Here is an 18,976-nt window from a genome sequence, read left to right as displayed (position 1 = left end):
AAATCATGAGAAGTGGAGGTAAGGTGAATAGAAAATGGCTCTTGCTTAGCGTAGGGGAACTCAAAACTCGGGGGGCATTTTTTTAAATGTGAGGAGAGAGATTTAAAAGGAAGCGGAGGGGCAACATTTTGAAAGAGGGTGATTTATATGTGGAATGAACTTGCTGAGGATGTGGTAGATGCAGGGCCAGTTACAACATTGAAACAGCATTTGGATGGGTACATGAATAGAAAGGTTAAGAGGGATATGAGCCAAATGGAGGCAAGTGGGACTGGTTTAGTTTGGAATCCTGGTCGGCATGGACGAATTGGACCGAAGTGTCTGTTTCTGGGCTGCATACCTCTATTGAAACCAGTAGAATTCTGAAAGGGCCTTGACAAGATAGATGCAGATAAAATGCCCCTTTGTGGGGAGGGTCATAGAATCCCGACAATGTGGAAGTGGGCCATTCAGCCCATCTATTTCACTCTGGCCCTCTGAACAGTATCCCACCCATACCCAACCCCTTACTCCGTATTTCCCATGGCCAATCCACCCTAACCTGTACATCCCTGGTCACTATGGGTAACTTAGCACGGCCAATTCTCCCTAACCTACACTCTAATCTATAAATTACCTTCTCAAGAATGTAATTTAAGTGCAGAGCTTTTCTGAGAAAAATGTCAGTCTGACTGAACATTGGGGCACAGACAGTATTCACACCTATTGTCTCAACTTATAAACAGGGCAACGTCTCTTCGAAATGTAGATTCATTTAGATATAACTGCGTCACTTTACATATTAAGATATCCCTTTGAATGTGCCCACATCCCTTTGAAATGTAATCTCGTTCATTTACATCTCTGTATTTGCGGAAATACCCGTTAAAATGTCCATGTCCCTTTAAAATGCAGATTTCCCCCTTTAGATATGAGGCCGTTCCGTTAGATGTCGGAATATGTGTTTAAATGGAGCGGTGAGCTTTCCCAATGTAGACAGGGCTCCTCGAAACGTGGCAGTGTCCCCCCCTGCAGCTGCAGAGCGAGACAGGAGAGTTTGTTTTTGTGAATGAGCAGTTGTAGCGCGAGGTGGCTGTTGCTTGGTGACGGTGAGGCTCCCCCGGCCCCGCCCATCCCCCCGTGCAGACGTCACGCGGGGGCGAAGGCGGTTGGGAGGAGAAGTCGCTCGAGCGAGGAAGCGGCGGGAGGGCGGCCGTTAGGAAAATGGCTCCGTGCGGCCCGGGGCAGACACCGGTATTTTACACTCACTTTCCATCTGCTTTTACTGGCGCTTGTGCTGTTTACCCCTCACTGTGTGTTTAATCCTTGTGCTGTTTGCCCCTCACTGTGTGTTTAATCCTTGTGCTGTTTACCCCTCACTGTGTGTTTAATCCTTGTGCTGTTTACTCTTTGCTGTTACTTGTGCAATTGCTGAGGGTAGTGTGTAAATACTAGTGAAGGATACTATGCACCAGCATGTATATGTTCCTCAGTCATTGAAGGGGCAGGACCTGTTGAGAATGGTTAGTAAAGTATGTGGTGAACTAAGCCTTGTTAACATGGATATAGTTTGGTTTTTGAAAATATATACTTTTTTATTATTTAGAGTCTCACAGTTGTACAGAATGGGAACACATTCATTTGGTGCAACCTGTCCATGCCAACCAGATATCCTAAATTAATGTAGTCCCATTTGCCAGCACTTGGCTCATATCCCTCTGAACCCTTTATATTCATATACCTATCCAGATGCCTTTTAAATGTTGTAGTTATACCAGCCCCCACTGCTTCCTCTCGCAGCTCATTTCATACATGCACCACGCTCTGCATGGAAAAGTTGCCCCTGCGGTACCTTTTCTATCCTTCTGCTCTCACCCAAAATCTATGCCCTCTAGTTGTGAACCTCACCCCTACTCTGGGGAAAAGACATTTTAGAAAAAGTTGAGCAGCCAGCTGTAAAATGTTGAGCCTCATAGGGGAAAAAAAAACTGTGGCTCTACCCTTTATTTCTCCTCTTGGCATTTGAACACTTAACATCTGTCAACAACACCAGCATCGCCACAGAGCACATTGCGACTGCTCCTCGGTGTGAACAACAGCACACCTGCTCGCTCATGTCACCAATACATTGTCCATGCTCCTCGCTGTCAGCAGAAAAGGAGACATCACTTATCTCTGTTCCTAAAGGTTTTCCCTTTATTCTTAAAGCTGTGTCCTCTGGTCCTCGTCTCTCCTACCAATGGAAACATATTCCCAATGTCATTGCACTGTGGGGATGAAGTCCTACCTTGTCCGGTCATTTCTGCTAGTGGGTGACACTAGGCCTCCAGGTTAGAGGGAGTAGCTTTCAGACAGAGATGAGGAACTGCTTTTCCCAGAGGGTCGTGAATCTATGGAATAATCTAGATTAGAGTGGTGCTGGAAAAGCACAGCAGGTCAGGCAGCATCCAGTGCACAGGAAGATCGATGTTTCGGGCAAAAGCCCTTTATCAAAATCTATGGAATACACTTGGCCAAGGAAGCAATAGTGGCAGCTTCATTAAGTATATTCACGACACTGTTGGGTGGGATTTGGCCTGGTAAGTGAATTAAGGGGTTCCTTGTGGCAGTGCAGGGAGAAGGAGATGAGACGATGGATAGATCAGCCATGATCTTAATGAATGATGGAGCAGGCTCACTTGTCGCAACTGGAGTGAATCCAGAGAGGGAGCAGACTTTACAACCTCAGGTCTGTGTCTTGGTGACCCGGGTGAGGAGAGACAGAAGTTCAGGTTGGAACTGTTTTCCGCAACTTGCCAGAGTCTGAGGAGTGACCTTATATGCTTTTATATCATCATGAAGGGCATGGATAGGGTAAATAGACGTGATATTTTCCTTTGGATGGGGCAGTCCAGAATTAAAGGGTAATAGGTTTAGGATTGAGTGTGTGGTACTGCAGCAAGTCAGGCAGCATCCAAGGAGCAGGAAGATTGATGTTCCGGGGAAATGCCCTTCATTAGGGAAGTGTGTGTGAGAGCATGTGTGCCTGCTTGATAAAGTGAGATTGTGATGGAGTATGAACCTGCGAGAGGGTTTGTGTGTTGAGAGGTTAGTGTATGTGTATGTCTGAGAGAGCGCGTGTGTGTATGAGAGGGGTACGGATATCAGTGAGGGGTTGCATTTTGCTAAAATAAAGGAGGGCAAGACTTGAACAGGTAATGGTAGGGCCCTGAGTCGTGTTGTGGAACAAAGACCTGGAGGTGTTCAGGTTCATTGTTCGTGGCAGTTACATCACTGGTTGATCAGCAGGGTGAAGAAGGTGTTCAGCACACTTGCCTTCATTGTTCACATGCTGAGTACAGGTGTTGGGACATCATGTTGGAGATGCACACAGAAAGTACATTATTCAGACGGTGATAAGTGTCTGGAATGCATTGCCAGCAGAGGTAGTAGAGGCAGGGACGGTAGATTCATTTAAGGTGCATCTGGACAGATGCATGAGTCATTGGAGAGCAGATGGATACAGATTCAGGAATTGTGCGATAGGTTTAGACAGGGGATTTGGATCAGCTCAGGTTTGGAGGGCTGGAGGGCCTATTGCTGGGTTGTAAATTTTCTTTGTTCTATGTTGAGGTTGTACAGGATGTTGGTGAGGCCATTTTTCTGGAGTACTGAGTACACCTGTGGTCGCCCTGTAATGGGAAGAATAGTATTAGCGGCCGGACCAATGAGGAGCACTAGAACACCGGAGGGAGTCTGGTCCTCCTACCATTCAGAGCAGCCCTATTGTCTGAATCCGAGACGTCGATTTTCCTGCTCTTCGGATGCTGCCTGACCAGCTGTGCTTTTCCAGCACAACTTCAATCTTGACCCATGAGCTTCTGAAGCTGCTGCTGCTCCTCCCTCTTTGAATGAAGTTTGAGATTCATCCAAGACTGTAATTTCCTTCCTCTGTCCATCAGCACTCTCTTCTCTCACTCCCTTTTCTATTTCTTTTATTTTCTTGCTGGGATCCAATTGTTGACTTGCAGCAACTGAAAAGAAAGGGAGTGAATCCAGAAAGAGGCCAGACTCTGGAAAAGCTGGTCCAGGTCTGTGCCTCAAACACCTGCCAAGTGCAGTACCACAGTGTGAAGTTATAGTCTTTGCTGTGGAAAAAAAGCAGAAATGAGGTGTGTTGTTTAAATGGTGATATATTGGGAAGTGGAGAAAGTGAGGACTGCTAATGCTGGAGATCAGAGTCAAAAAGTGCAGTGCTGGAAAAGCACAGCAGGTCAGGCAGCATCCAAGGAGTAGGAAAGTTGACCTATCGGGCACAAGCCCTTCATCTGGAATGATGTGGTTTAGGGTGAGGGGGGAAAGATATAAAAGAGACCTAAGGGGCAGTCTTTTCACACAGAGGGTGGTACATGTATGGAACAGCCAGACAGAATGCAAAAGGAATAAAATCTTAAGCCACAGGAAAAAATGTGATTCTATCCTTTTTTTTTCCGATTTGCATTTGGACGCTTAAAAACATCAGTAATAACGGCATCTCCACAGAGCATACTGCGCATGCTCCTCGGTGTCAGTAAGGCATAACGTATATTTACTGGTGTCAGCAAATCACTGCGCATGCTTCTTGCTGTCCGCCGAAAAGGCGCGCGAACTACTTTTGACGAACCAATAGAATGCCAAGGAGGACCAGAAGAAGACCGGTCCTCCTGCCAATCAGAACCCCCCATGGTGTCTGAATGCGGAAGGTGCTCCATGAGTTTCTGAACCAAGATTCACCTTCACGCCGGACTGCAACTTCCCTCCTTTGTCCCACTTCTGTGAGTATGGCGCTCTCTTTTGCCACTGCCGTTTTCCATTTATTTTTAATGCTGGGCTCAAGGGCCGTGGGTTTTACTCCCACAATCCAAAGATGTGCAGGTTAGGTGAATTCCCCATTGTAATCAGGGATGTGTAGATTAGGTGCATTACTCAGAAGTAAGTGTAGAGTCATGGGGGAATGGGTCTGAATGGGTTGCTCTTCGGAGAGTTGGCATGGACTGGTTGGTCCGAAAGGCCTCTTCCCACACTGCAGGGATTCTATAAATTATTGACTTGTAGCGACTGAAAGGAAAAGTTTTTTTTTCCCCAGGAAATCCTTTTCAGCTTTCAGGCTTCTCCAGCTCCAATTAACATGAAGGAAAGGTCAAGCTCAGTGGGGAAAGGCTGAGTAATAGCATATCTTGGCTCTCACCCAAGTATTCTCCAAAGAAAACCATACACCTGGATGGGGACATGAATAGGAAACATTCAGAGGGATATGGGCCAAATGCTGGCAAATGGGTCACTAGATTAATTTAGGATATCTGGCTGGCCTGGACTGAAGAGTTTGTTTCTGTGTACTCATTACACACGCCCCTCTTCCAGGTGTTCCCTATACCAGCTGTTATTTTCATGAAATAATCTGACAATTGTTGACTTCCATCAACCTCTTCCATCCGGAGAAATTTCCTCTCTCTGCAAAGTGTGGTTCACGTTGGCAAGTTCAATCCTCCTCCGGTTATCAGGAACACACTATAATGCGCAACGTTCTCAATGCCTGTTTAACGTTCAGTGGGGAAACTACTTTCAGTCCAACAGTTCGGAGGAATTCTGTCGAAATGTTTTTGGCAAATGCACTACTCCCACGAAAGCTCCTGGACCCACAGTTAAAATGCTTTTAACAGCCTGTTTTTATGTTAATTTCCCCGCCTTCCCAGGATGCAGAATTTCTCTCACCAGAAATTGTTTGCCCTGAAAAAAATCCAGCAGGAAGATGATTATGGCGCTCTCAGTAAAATGTCTCATGGGTCACCCAAGATTAGAAATGGAACAATATCTCTTTTCAAAGAAACTGTTTCGTTTGCCCTTTCAAACCTCCTCGAATTTAAGGTGTTCCATTGTAGCATTTAATTATGATCAATTAAAAGCAATATCCAGTCTCATTTGAAGGAGGAACTGACTCAACAAGTGAAATAACTTTTCTGTCTGCTCTTTAGATGTGACATCCTCTCCCTCTCTCTGATGCAACAGGATTACCAGAGCTGGAAGTATCACTCTCGGAATACAGTTGCTGATCGACAGTTTACTTCGACTGCTTAACATAAGGATTTAAAAGCTGCTAGCCCGATCTCGCGCAAAGCACAAAAAACAAACTGTTCACCCGTGCCTGCACAGAGGAGAAATTTCACTTGGAATAGATCACAAAATAAGAACTGTTACCAGTCCCACAACTCATGTGTTTCCCATGGACAAAGTTAAAAATCACACAACACCAGGCTATAATCCTGGTTTGTTTGGAAGCACTAGCTTTCGGAGCACCGCTCGTTCATCAGGTGGCTGTGGAGAATGAGATCATGATCACAATTTATATCGAAAGGATTCTAGTGTCATGGAAATGTGACACATCAAACAATTTTAGATTAAATCTTTCACCTTTAGAATGGGTTTCTGTTCTTTAGCATGTCAATCCCAGAACTTGTTTTTTGTTACCTTCTCAAGAATGTCATTCAAATGCACAGCTTTTCTGACAATAAGTGTGAATTCTGACTGCACCCGAATGTTGAGTCAGACTGACGTTTTGCTTAGAGAAAAACTCTACATTTAAATGACATTTTTGAGAAGCTAATTTATAGAATAGGGTGTAGAGGTTAGGGTGGATTGGCTGTGGTAAATTACCCATAGTGACCCTAGATGTGCAATTTAGGGTTGATGGGCCATGGGATGGATGTGGGCGAGATGCTCTTCGAAGGGCTAGCATGGAATAGATGGGCTGAATGGCCTGCTTCCACATGGTTCACATTCTATGACTCACCCCACAAAGGAGCATTTTATCTGCATCAATCCTGTCAAGCCCCTTTCAGAATTCTACTGCTTTCAATAAGGCCACTTCAATAAGATCCCATTTGTCTGCGTTTGGCCCATGTCCCTCTAAACCTTTCTATTCATGTACTCATCCAAACGTCATTTAAAATTTGGAACTTCATCTGCATCTACCACATCCTCATCCAACTTCATTCCACGTGAAAACTGCCTTCTGTCAAAACCTTGCCGCTCAGGTTCCTTTTAAATCTCTCTCCTCTCACTTTAAAGAAATGTGCCCCCTAGTCTTGAGCTCCCCTACGCTAAGGAAGAGCCCTTACCTCCACTCCCCATGATTTTATCAATCTCAATGATGGCACCCCTTAATTTCCTGTGCTCCAGTGAATAAAGTCCCAGCTTCTCCTGATAACTCAAACCCTCCCTCCAGTCTTGGCAACATCCTGGTAAATCTTTACTGAACCCTCTCGAATAGAATTCTCACATTCTGCACTCCTGAAACATTTACAATTTCTCACGATACTGGCTGCTCATTCACTGATCCAACTGATCAGCGACATGGGAAGCTTAGTGCAGGAGGCTGAAGAAATGAGTAGCTTTAAAACCAAAACCTCTCGGAGTTCAAAGCCTTCAATGAGAGTCTGAGCTCGGCGTTAAGTTCACTTCACCTTTATTGTGACCCAACTTTGTTAAAGCTTCAAATCCCCCTCAGCAAAAAGGCAGAGAAAAAGTAGCTGCTTTTTAAACAGCTCAAGATAAAGCACACTCACTCACGCTTATACGCCCACCCAACCTCACTGTCTTCACTATTGGTCAGCACCGAGATGTCTCTTTCTAATTGGATCCTTGGTATAGCCGTAACCCGGAGGAAGTGTTATGTTATTCAGGTGGATATCCTCAATAGGTATGGGTTACTACCGGATTAAACTACAGTACCTCGGGCATATACCTGAGGCCGTTACCTGTCAAGTTTACCAGTGGTCCCTATTGACTGTATGGTCCTGATAGCTACAAACTCGGCTGGGTTTATCGCAGGTCTCTAGGTCCCTTCAGTTTATCCTTTCACCTAGGAGTGAGAGGGATTCACTTTAAGTCAATCCTAATGCCTTCTCAGCTAAGTTCTAGACTTAACATACCAACACAAAGGTAAACATATCTTATCAAATAAAGGTTCGGCGAATACGAAGTGTGTGGTGTAAAATATAATCGAAATTTATCACTATAATAAGTTGAATACTCACAATCGGATGTTTTCAGTTAATCACAATCGTTACAGCCTTTTTGAATGTTCTTAAAAGATAGCTAGGATAAAAGCAGAGCTTAATACCTGAGTGTCCCAAATGGGATCTTCTTAGACTAGCGTGTTTCAGCTAGTTGGTTCAGATTGTAGCTTTTTCAGGCTAGATTGCAGTGTCTCAACCGAGAATCTTTTAGGCAGGCGTATCTCAGCAAGCTCTTAGTCGTCAGTATGTTTCTTCCGATCGGTCTATATTTTGCACAAATGTGTCTTTTCTGCAAGCCTGGTGGTTCAGAGGATCTGCAGTTAAGCCGAGATGGTTAGGTGACTCATTGTCTGTGTTTCAAGACAAGAGTGAGTTCTGTCTGTTTTAGCTCTGCTTTTTATCCTTTACAGTCTAAGTTAAGCAATTACATCATTTATTTAAAGAACTGGAATCTCAAACTATGCCTCGGTCAGCATTGTTTCAAGGTCGCGTTAAACACTAATTAGCTGAGAAAACAATAAGTAGCTGATAAAAAAGCAGCTGCCACGTAGTCATAGTTATACTTAATTGTTGCTAGGCTAAAATACAATAAAGAGTTAATAGCATCTTTGTTGCTACAATATAATATAATCAGGTAAAATTCCACAGAGGAATCGAGTCTTTTCATGAAGAAGTAATGGATCCCGTGACAGAAGCATTGCCTAACTCAGCAATTTCAACCCATACCCTGTATAGCGCCATCTGCTGCAGCGGGATTCAAACCCGGGAGTCCCGGGAGCTGGACTGATTGTCATTATTCACTGGACTTTCAGCCTTCACTCCTTCAATCCCCCTGCGATGGTACGTGAACTCGCTGGTGCCTCCGGAGTTGGGAGGAGCTGGTGAAGGCCTTCCCACACTTGGGGCAGGGGAATGGCCTCTCCCCTGTGTGGACCCGCTGGTGGCTCCGCAGGGCGGAGGAATCCCTGAAGGCCTTCCTGCACTCGGGGCAGCTGAATGGCCTCTCCCCCGTGTGGATCTGCTGGTGCCTCAGCAGGTGGGAGGAAGTGCTGAAGCCCTTCCCGCACTCGGGGCAGCTGAATGGCCTCTCCCCTGTGTGGACCCACTGGTGGTTTTGCAGTCCAGAGACCTGGGTAAAGGCCTTCCCGCACTCATGGCAGCTGTACGGCCTCTCCCCCGTGTGGATCCGCTGGTGGTTTTGCAGTCCAGAGACCTGGGTAAAGGCCTTCCCGCACTCATGGCAGCTGTACGGCCTCTCCCCCGTGTGGATCCGCTGGTGCCTCAGCAGAGAGGAGGAATTGCTGAAGGCCTTCCTGCACTCGGGGCATCTGAAGGGCCTCTCCCCTGTGTGGACACACTGGTGGTTTAGCAGTCCAGAGACCTGGATAAAGGCCTTCCTGCACTCGGGGCAGCTGAAGGGCCTCTCCCCCGTGTGGATCCGCTGGTGCCTCAGCAGAGAGGAGAAATATCTGAAGGCCTCCCCACAGACTGGGCAGGTGAACGGCCTCTGCCCAGTGTGACTACGCCGATGAATCTCCAGGGAAGATGGGAAACGGAAGCCTTTCCCGCAGTCACCACACTTCCATGGTTTCTCCAAGAGGTGGGATTTGTCAGGTTTCTCCATGGCCGAAGTGTGGAGCCACTCCCTGCTGTGAATTCCTCTTTCCAGGCCGTTTAGTTATTTTAGGCTCCACACTCAGTGTGCTGCAATGGTAGGGTCTCTCATCCAGTCCCACTGATGCTGAAAACGTACTTAGACAGGAACCAAAAAGCTTTGCTCCTTCTCACAGAATCATAGATGAAAACCGTTACAGTCCCGATGGATTGAGTGACTGTCAGACATTGACGTCAAAGTGAGGACTGCAGACACTGGAGAGTCAGTATTGAAAAGTGTGGCGCTGGAAAAGCACAGCAGGTGAGGCTGCATCTGAGAAGTAGGAGAGTCAACATTTCGGGCTTAAGCCCTTCATCTGTTGATGTTGAAACTTCCGTCTTCAGATTTTCAAATACAGTAGCGCCTCGACTTACGAACGTAATCAACTTTTCCCATTGTTTGGATAGCGTAAGAATGGTTGGACGGCTGTTCACAGCGCACAGGCCAAAGACGAACTGAATGAGATCATGCAGGGCCCGAGAGCTTCTGTGTTCGTACCTTGAAGCAAAATTTTACGTACAATCCTGTTCGTAAACCGATTTGTACATGAACGGGTTTGTTCGTATGTCGAGGCGCTACTGTGCTCTGTAAAAAGAGATTACAAAGGTCATTAGTGCAGGGTAGAAATTCAGAACAAGCAATTCTACTTTCTGTGGAATATTCTTTTCTTTTGTTATTCCACAAAATTGAAAGCACCATCCCACTCTCTCTCCCCCTCTGTTCTCACTCGGCTCGAACTAATTCTCCTGAAGGTGCTGATTCAGGATCTTACGGGACAGAAAAGCAAAAACATCAAGACTGCCGTCTCTCTGAACTTTGGATACCTCCGCCTGAAAGCTAATATCTTTCACAACACTGGGATACTGCTGAGAGTGAGCAGGTCTGATTTTGGGAAGCAAAAAGAAAGTGTCAATTCAGGGTGAACCTGCCACGCAGCTTCTTGAGGTAGGACCAGGCACAAAATGGTTAACGACCCCAGGAAGGTGGGAGCAAAATGAGACGTCAAGGCATTAACATTGAAAGTAGAGAGAAAGTGAACCTCCTGACTCTGGCAAACGCCAGAGTCATAGAGATACATAGCACAGAAACAGACCCTTCTGTCCAACACAATTGTACTGACCAGATATCCTAAATTAATCTAGTCCCATTTGCTGGCATGTGGCCCATAGCTGGGATCATCCCCACTCCCTGTCCTGAGACCTTGATGCCTCCAAGCTGACCCTCAAAGGTTTCATTTGTCCTCCATTCTTTCCAAGTTGTCTTTTGTAGGTTTTGAAAACTCTCCCAATCCTCTGAGTACAGGATTTGGGAAGTTATGTTGTGGCTGTACAGGACATTGGTTAGGCCACATTTGGAATATTGTGTGCAATTCTGGTTTCCTTACTATCAGTAAGATGTTGTGAAACTTGAAAGGGTTCAGAAAAATTTACAAGGATGTTGCCAGGGTTGGAGGATTTGTTCTATTTGGAGGCTAGGGCTGTTTTCCCTGGAGCATTGGAGACTAAGGAGTAACCTTATAGAGGTTTACAAAATTATGAAGGGCATGAATAGGATAAATAGCCAAGGTCTTTTCCCAGGAGGGGGTGGGTCCAGAACTAGAGGGCATAGGTTTAGGGTGAGGGGGGAAAGATACAAAAGAGATCTGAGGAGCAACCTTTTCACACTGAGGGTGGTACATGTTTGGAATGAGCTGTCGGAGGTGGAGGTTAGTACAATTGCAATATTTAAAAGGCATCTGGCTGGGTATATGAATGGGAAGGATTTTGAGGGATGTGGGCCAGGTGCTGACAGGTGGACCAGATTGTTGGTCCCACCATGGATGAGTTGGACCAAAGGGTCTGTTTCCATGTTGTATATCTCTATGACAGGTTGGACTAAAGGGTCTGTTTCTGTGCTGTATGACTCTGGAACCATTCTATACTGGTCTTAAACCATGTTCTCGCCTTCCCCCACAAACATCCACTTCTTTGTTCAAAAATCAGATGAACTCAGCCTTGAATATACTCAATGACACCCTAACTGCAGGAAGACATCCCACTTGTGAACTCAATTCCTCTTGCTAATATAACGCTTGCCTTGCCGATTGCTTCCTACATCTGTCGGACAACTGGCAGTGACTGGAGTAGGAGGACACTGAGGCCTCTTTGCCCATCCACACATCAGTCTAGATGAAGGGCTCGTGCCCAAAACGTCAACACTCCTGCTCCTAAGATGCTGCCTAACCTACCGTGCTCTTCCAGTACCACAATGTTTGAGCCTGATCTCCAGCATCTGCAGTTCTCACTTTCTCCACATTCAAATACATCTCCATTTAAACAATGCACCTCCTTTCTGTTTTTCTTTGCCACAGCCAAAGCTGTAATTTCATATCGTGGTCCTGTGTTTGCCAATTGTGGTCCTCTCTATATCGGGGAGAGCGAGCGCAAACTTGGGGAACGGTTCACTGAGCATCACAGCTGGGTCCACAGAGCCGACCAGACCTCCCAGTCACCACCCATTACAATTCCCTTTTCTGACATGACCATCTTTGGCCTCCTCCATTGCCACAACGAACCTAACTGCAAATTGAAGGGACCACACCTCATCTTCCAGGCAGCCTGCAGCCTACAGCCTGAAGGACTCAACGTTGAGTTTTCCAATTTCAAAAAAAACCTCCCTCCTTGTTCTTTGCCAGCAACCCCATGCATTCCTCCCATTGACCAACCAGGTCGTAGCCTCTACCTGTCTTGACCTATCTCCACTTCACTCCAACCCCCTTCATCTGCAGCTTCTCCAGCCAGCCCCAGCCCCAGCCCCGAGGAAGGGTTACACCTGAAACGTCGACTTCTCCACCTCCTGTCTATTTTGCAAATTGAGACACAGACCTGGACCAGCGTTTCCAGAGTCTGTCCCCTTCCGGATTCACTCTCTTTTCTTTCAGTTGCTGCAAGTCAACAACTGAACCCCAGAATGAAAAAAGACATGGAATGGGAGCAAAATAGTGCCGTACTCACAGATCTGGGACAGAGGAAGGAATGTGCAGTCTGGGTAAAGCTCTATCTTTATTCACAGAGAGAGGATCAGGAGCTGCAGCTTGAGTCCGACTTCCGCATTCAAACAATGGGCTGCCTCTGATTGGCAGGAGGACCAGGCTCCTTCCGGTCCTCCAAGGTTGCCTATTGGTCCATCAAAAGAATGTTTCGCGCTAGTTTTGCATACAGCGATGAGCATGCTCAGTGTTTTGCTGACACTGGTAAGCATGCGCACTGCGTTGCTGACACTGGCAAACATGCGCAGTATGCTCTATGGGGATGTTGGTGTTTCTGACAGATTTTAAGTGTCCAAATGCCAACAGGGGAAAAAAGATAGAGCCACAATTTTTTTTCCCTGCGGCTCGATATTTTATTCCTTTTGCATTTTGTCTGGCTGCTCAACTTTTGTATGTCGTTTCCCCTTGTTGTGGGGGCAAGGCACCAAGACCAGAACTGGAGGGCATAGGTTTAGGGTGAGAGGGGAAAGATTTCTGAGGGTCCGAAGGGGCAATCCTTTTGCACAGAGGGTGGTATGTGTATGGAATGAGCTGTCAGATGACGTGGTGGGGGCTGGTACAATTACATCATCTGGATGGGGATATGAATAGGAAAGATTCAGAGGGATAAGAGGCGACATGCTGGCATCTGGTCGACATAGACTGAAGGGTTTGTTTCTGTGCTCTACAGCTCTGTGACTCTATTTTTAGATAGTATGGAAAATAAAGAGCATGAAAGCATGGGAAGTGTTAGAGCATGGAGACCATTTCCAGTTCATAGAGTCATAGAGAGATGTACAGCATGGAAACACACCCTTCGGTCCAACCCGTCCATGCCGACCAGATATCCCAACCCAATCTAGTCTCACTTGCCAGCACCCGGCCCATATCCCTCCAAACCCTTCGTATTCATATACCCATCCAAATGCCACTTAAATGTTGCAATTGTACCAGCTTCCACCATTTCCTCTGGCAGCTCATTCCATACATGTACCAGTCTCTGCATGAAAATGTTGCCCCTTAGGTCTCTTTAATATTTTTCCCCTCTCACCCTAAACCTATGCCCTCTAGTTCTGGACTCCCCAGGGAAAAGACTTTGCCTATTTATCCTATCCATGCCCCTCATAATTTTGTAAACCTCTATAAGGTCACCCCCCACCCCCTGACGCACCAGGGAATCAGCCCCAGCCTGTCCCGATAGCTCAAATCCTCCAACACTGGCAACATCCTTGTAAATCTTTTTCGAACCCTTTCACGTTTCACAACATCTTTCCGATAGGAAGGAGACCAGAATTGCATGCAATATTCCAACAGTGGCCTAACCAATGTCCTGTACAACCGCAACATGACCTCCCAATTACTGTACTCAATACTCTGACCAATAAAGGAAAGCATACCAAACGTCTTCTTCACTATCTTATCTACCTGTGACTCCACTTTCAAGGAGCTATGAACCTGCACTCCAAGGTCTCTCTGTTCAGCTACACTCCCTAGGACCTCACCATCAAGTGTATAAGTCCTGCTAAGATTTGCTTTCCCAAAATGCAGCACCTCGCATTTATCTGAATTAAACTCCATCTGCCACTTCTCAGCCCATTGGCCCATCTGGTCCAGATCCTGTTGTAATCTGAGGTAACTCTCTTCGCTGTCCACTACAGTTGCAAAGGATAGTGGAACACTCTTACACCAATTAGCAGAGTAAGGTTGAGGCTGAAAGGTCACTATGGCAAGATGAGATAACACAGTTAGTAAAGTTAGCCTCATCTGCTAACTATCATCATTGGGACAATAAATATTTGGGACATGACATTAAATATCTAATTGTTAGTGAGTAGAGTCAGCCTGCTTGAAACTACTGACAATAAATATCTAATCATGACATTAGGAAAATATTAAGTAGGGTCTAGAATGAAAGACCGTTGTTGCAAAAGCTGACATTAAATCTCTAACCGAGACATTGGAATAACATGAAGTAGAATGTACAACTAAAGAGATAATGGGAACTAACATCACTGGCTTATTGTGTAGCTAGACTGAGGTACGTTGATAAATATAGTTGGACATGCTGATAAGCTAACACAAACATGATTCAAAAAAAGATATTTTAAAATCACAGACCCTGAGGTTTGTGGGCATTCGAGAATCTGCTTTTCGAGTGTCACGGTCTTTTTGTTTGCAAATAAACGACCTACTTCTTGAAGAACTCTCTGCGTCTCCTGGTCATTCTCTACATTTTATCCACGACAACAGTCGGAACCAATTTCATGGTACGAGGAGAAAATGACTCAGGGGGTGGGGGGCAAAGGGTGGGGTGAGAGAAAGACTGGGGGGGACAATGGTGGTGTGAATTTTAACTTCGTACACCCCAGTCCAACACCGGCATCTCCAAATCGGGGACGTAGTTCTTTGAAAGTTGCATCATTGCTGGACAGGGTGGTGAAGGGGGCGTTTGGCACACTTGCCTTCATTGTTCACACCGTTCAGTGTAGGAGTTGGGACATCACATTGAGGTTGTACAGGATATTGGTGAGACCATGTGTAGTGTACTGAGTACACTTCTGGTCGCCCTATGGGTGGCACGGTGGCACAGTGATGCTCCAGGGTAAAATAAATGCCCCAGCCCCTCTCTCAGTCTGTGTAACTGGTTAAAACTCCTCCCCATAGTCAGCTCCCTGGGACACATACACTCATTCTGTGTAACCAGTTAAAGCTCAGTTCACTGGTGTGTTCCTCTCTGAGTGCTTCTCTGCTCACACTGATGTCTAGTACTTTTGAAGCAGGTCAAATGGATTTCTCTTTCCAGACTCAACCTCCCCAATGATATTGAGTGATTAGATCTTGTTATGGAATTTCTTCCAAGATTTCTGTCTGCAGATCCTCCCCTTCTGATACCCTGTTCGCAAAGTTGAAACAAGTCATCACTGTCTGTACCGAATAGAAATTCTGATTATGATGTATGTGTCTGTGTGTTTAAAGTGCTAACCCAGTAACATACAACCAGTATTATTGATTTAAAATGCACAGGAGACGTGAGGAAGGAGGTGTCAGGACTTGGCACACTCTGAACCCTGACAGGGTGTTCCAAGTGGTAGTGAAAACATTTCAAAATGAAGTGGATGGCCATAGAGCTGTACAGCACAGAAACAGTCCGTCTCGTCCATGCTGACTAGATATCCGAAATTAATCTATCCTATTTTCCAGCACTTGGCCCATATCCCTCTAAACCCTACCCTTTCACGTCCCCATCCAGCTGTCTTTTAAATGTTGTATTTGTGCCAGCCTCCACCACTTCCTCTCGCAGCTCATTGCACACACGCACCACCCTCTGTGTGAAAAGTACAAATCTATGCCTTCCTCATCCCCCGTTTTACCTGTACTGATACCTTCGGGGATCTCTGAACTTGGACAGTTAGTTTCCCTTGTTCCTCAGCACTCTGTAGTATTTGTTCTGTACTTCCTTCCCAAAATGCCTGGAGATTACATTCCATAGTTCTGCCCCATTTACTAGCTGATAGATATCAGTGTAGCTGGAGACCATCCTCCTCCCTAGGAACAATACAACCTTTCCAGTGTTTACTCCTGGACTGAGGAGGCAGTGTTTTCTCCAGCTGAGCAGTGTGTTTGTTAGCTTATCAGCATGTCCAACTGTATTAATCAAAAGTACCTCACGCTAGCTACACAATAACCCAGTGATTTTAGTTCCCATTATCTCTTTAGTTGTGCCCTTGTAGTTTTTCCTACATTCTACTTAATGTTATTCTAATGTCACAGTTAGAGATTTAGTGTCAGCTTTTGCAACAATGGTCTTGCATTCCAGACCCTACTTAATATTTTCCTAATGTCATGATGAGATATTTATTATCAATAGTCTCAAGCAGGCTGACTCTACTCATTATTAATCAGATATTTGATGTCATGTCCCAAATATTTATTGTTCCAGTCCTGTCAATCATATTTAGCAAGTGAGGCTAACTTTACTGACTGTTACCTCATCTTGCCATAGTGACTTTTCAGCCTCAACCTTACTCTGCTAATTGGTGTAAGAGCTTTCCACTATCCTTTGTGTTAGAAACGAAAATCGCTTCTCAATAATCGCTCTAGACAAATTCAGGAAAACAAAATTTTATTAGCAAGTCTGCAGAGTTGGGCACCCTTCCAAGAAAAAGGCGCGCCGAGCATTACAAGGTCTCTCATTATATACAGCACAAGTCCCTCCCCTCTTTGGCTCCAAAGAGTCACGGGGTTCACATTCTAAACTGTCAGTAATTTTCCGTTATGCTCTCATTGTCACAAGTTCTGACCACACAGAAAAACACAGGGTCGTTCTTCTGCTCTGTGGTTTTGCAGCAGCTTCAAAGTATGTCAACAGACGTCTCACACATTTTATTCTTATCCTGTGGTTTCACAATACATCAGCAGATGTCTGGATTTGTTTCTCCATTCTGTTAACACAAGGTCAGCACTTGCACAATTTAACTTGTTTTTCTTACAAAATACTAGCAATTGCACATTTTAGGGGGCCCAGCATTTAAGACAGTTAGGTATTAATGTTCATATAAAAGACTTAGTTCTATTACAAAGATCAGTAAAATCATCTTAAAGCAGCAAAAAAAGTATAGCTCACTCCGTAGTATAATGCTCATGATTCAGTTGTCTACTTCAGAATCTCCCTTTTATCCCTTTTAGTCATGCACATCTTAATTATAGTTCTTAACCAAAAATCCTCTCTCACACTTTGCAACAAATTGGCAGTAGTGTCCATGCTCTAACCCTTCCCATGCTTTCATGCTCTTTATTTTCCATACTATCTAAAAATAGACTCAGAGTTGTAGAGCACAGAAACAGACCCTGCGGTCCACGCTGACCAGATCTCCTAATTAATCTAGTGATCCATTTGGCAGCATGTCGCCCCTTACCCCTCTGAATCTTTCCTATCCATATCCACATTCAGATGCATTTTAAATACTGTAATTGTACCAGCCTCCACCACTTCCTCTGGCAGCTCATTCCATACACATACCACCCTCTGTGCGAAAGGATTGCCCCTTCGGACCCTCAGAAATCTTTCCCCTCTCACCCTAAACCTATGCCCTCCAGTTCTGATCTCGGTGTCTTGCTCCCACAACAAGGGGAAACGTCATACAAAAGTTGAGCAGCCAGACAAAATGCAGAAGGAATAAAATATCGAGCCAAAGGCAAAAAAATTGTGGCTCTATCTTTTCATCCCGTTGGCATTTGGACACTTATAATCTGTTAGGAGCACCAACATCCCTTCTTTTGATTGACCAATAGGCAGCATTGGAGGACCGGAAGGAGTCTGGTCCTCCTGCCAATCAGAGTCAGCCCATTGTCTGAATGCGGAAGTTGGACTCTGAACTTCTCAAGCTGCAGCTCCTGATCCTCTCTCTCTGAATAAAGATAGAGCTTTACCCAGACTGCACATTCCTTCCTCTGTCCCAGATCTGTGAGTACGGCACTCTCTTATCTCGCCCCCTATTCCATGTCTTTTTCATTCTGGGGTTCAGTTGTTGACTTGCAGCAACTGAAAGGAAAGAGTGAATTCGGCAGGGACAGACTCCGGCAACGTTGATCCAGGTCTGTATCTCAATTGGCAAAATAGTTAGGCAGGAGGCATCAGATGGTGGAGAAGTCGACGAATCGGTTGTAACCCTTCTTCAGGGCTGGGGCTGGGTGCAGAAGCTGCAGAGAAAAGGGGGTGGGGGTGAAGTGGGAAAAGGCCAAACAGAGAACAGCTAGGGAATTCCTAGAGGCATGGCACTCATCCACAAATTCTATCAACAAACACATCGACTTAGACCCTATATACCGGCCACTGCAGCGGACAGCAACTGACAACTGGAAGCGGCAGATACAAACCAGTATAAATGCCGGAGGAATCAGCACAGAAGCGCTTCACAGGAGGCTCCCAAGCACTGAAGATGTCACCTAGAAAGGGGACGAAACGTTTGCAACAAAAACTCCCAGCTCGGCGAACAGAACCACAACACCTTGCCTGTTCTTAATGAAAGATCAAAACCCTGGAACCTGCAACATCCATTCCTCACCCTGCTCTATCCCTGTCTCCGAAATGGCCACAACATCCAAGTCCCAGGTACCTAGCCGTGCTGCAAGCTCACCTACCTTATTGCAGATCCTCTGGCGTTGAAGTAGATACAGTTCAAACCACTTCGCTGTCTGCCAGCACATTCCTGTGACCCTGAAATCCTGTCCCTGTCCTCCCTCCTCTCATCCTCCTGTGGACTGCAGCTACACCTCCGGTTCCCATCCCCCTGCTGGGCTGGT

The 18,976-nt window shown here is 45.7% G+C and overlaps 1 protein-coding gene across 1 annotated transcript in view; it reads right to left on the bottom strand.

Annotated features, from left to right (window-relative positions):
* The window catches only part of LOC132812000 (zinc finger protein 850-like), a 60,816-nt gene extending 48,067 nt beyond the window's left edge, over positions 1-12,749 (bottom strand). The window contains exons 1-3 of the mRNA XM_060822873.1: positions 12,660-12,749; positions 8,892-10,251; positions 7,274-7,276 (exon numbers count right to left, since the gene is read on the bottom strand). Coding sequence (XP_060678856.1) covers positions 7,274-7,276; positions 8,892-9,636 — 748 coding nt within the window. The 5' untranslated portion in view covers positions 9,637-10,251; positions 12,660-12,749. The remainder of the gene's footprint in view (positions 1-7,273; positions 7,277-8,891; positions 10,252-12,659) is intronic.
* Positions 12,750-18,976: the final 6,227 nt, after the last annotated feature.

The sequence above is a fragment of the Hemiscyllium ocellatum genome, unplaced genomic scaffold (genome assembly GCF_020745735.1).
Source record: "Hemiscyllium ocellatum isolate sHemOce1 unplaced genomic scaffold, sHemOce1.pat.X.cur. scaffold_2502_pat_ctg1, whole genome shotgun sequence".
Classification (NCBI taxonomy): Eukaryota; Metazoa; Chordata; class Chondrichthyes; order Orectolobiformes; family Hemiscylliidae; genus Hemiscyllium; species Hemiscyllium ocellatum.
Note: the sequence above shows the minus strand (reverse complement) of the source record. Positions and strands in the feature narration are given on the sequence as shown.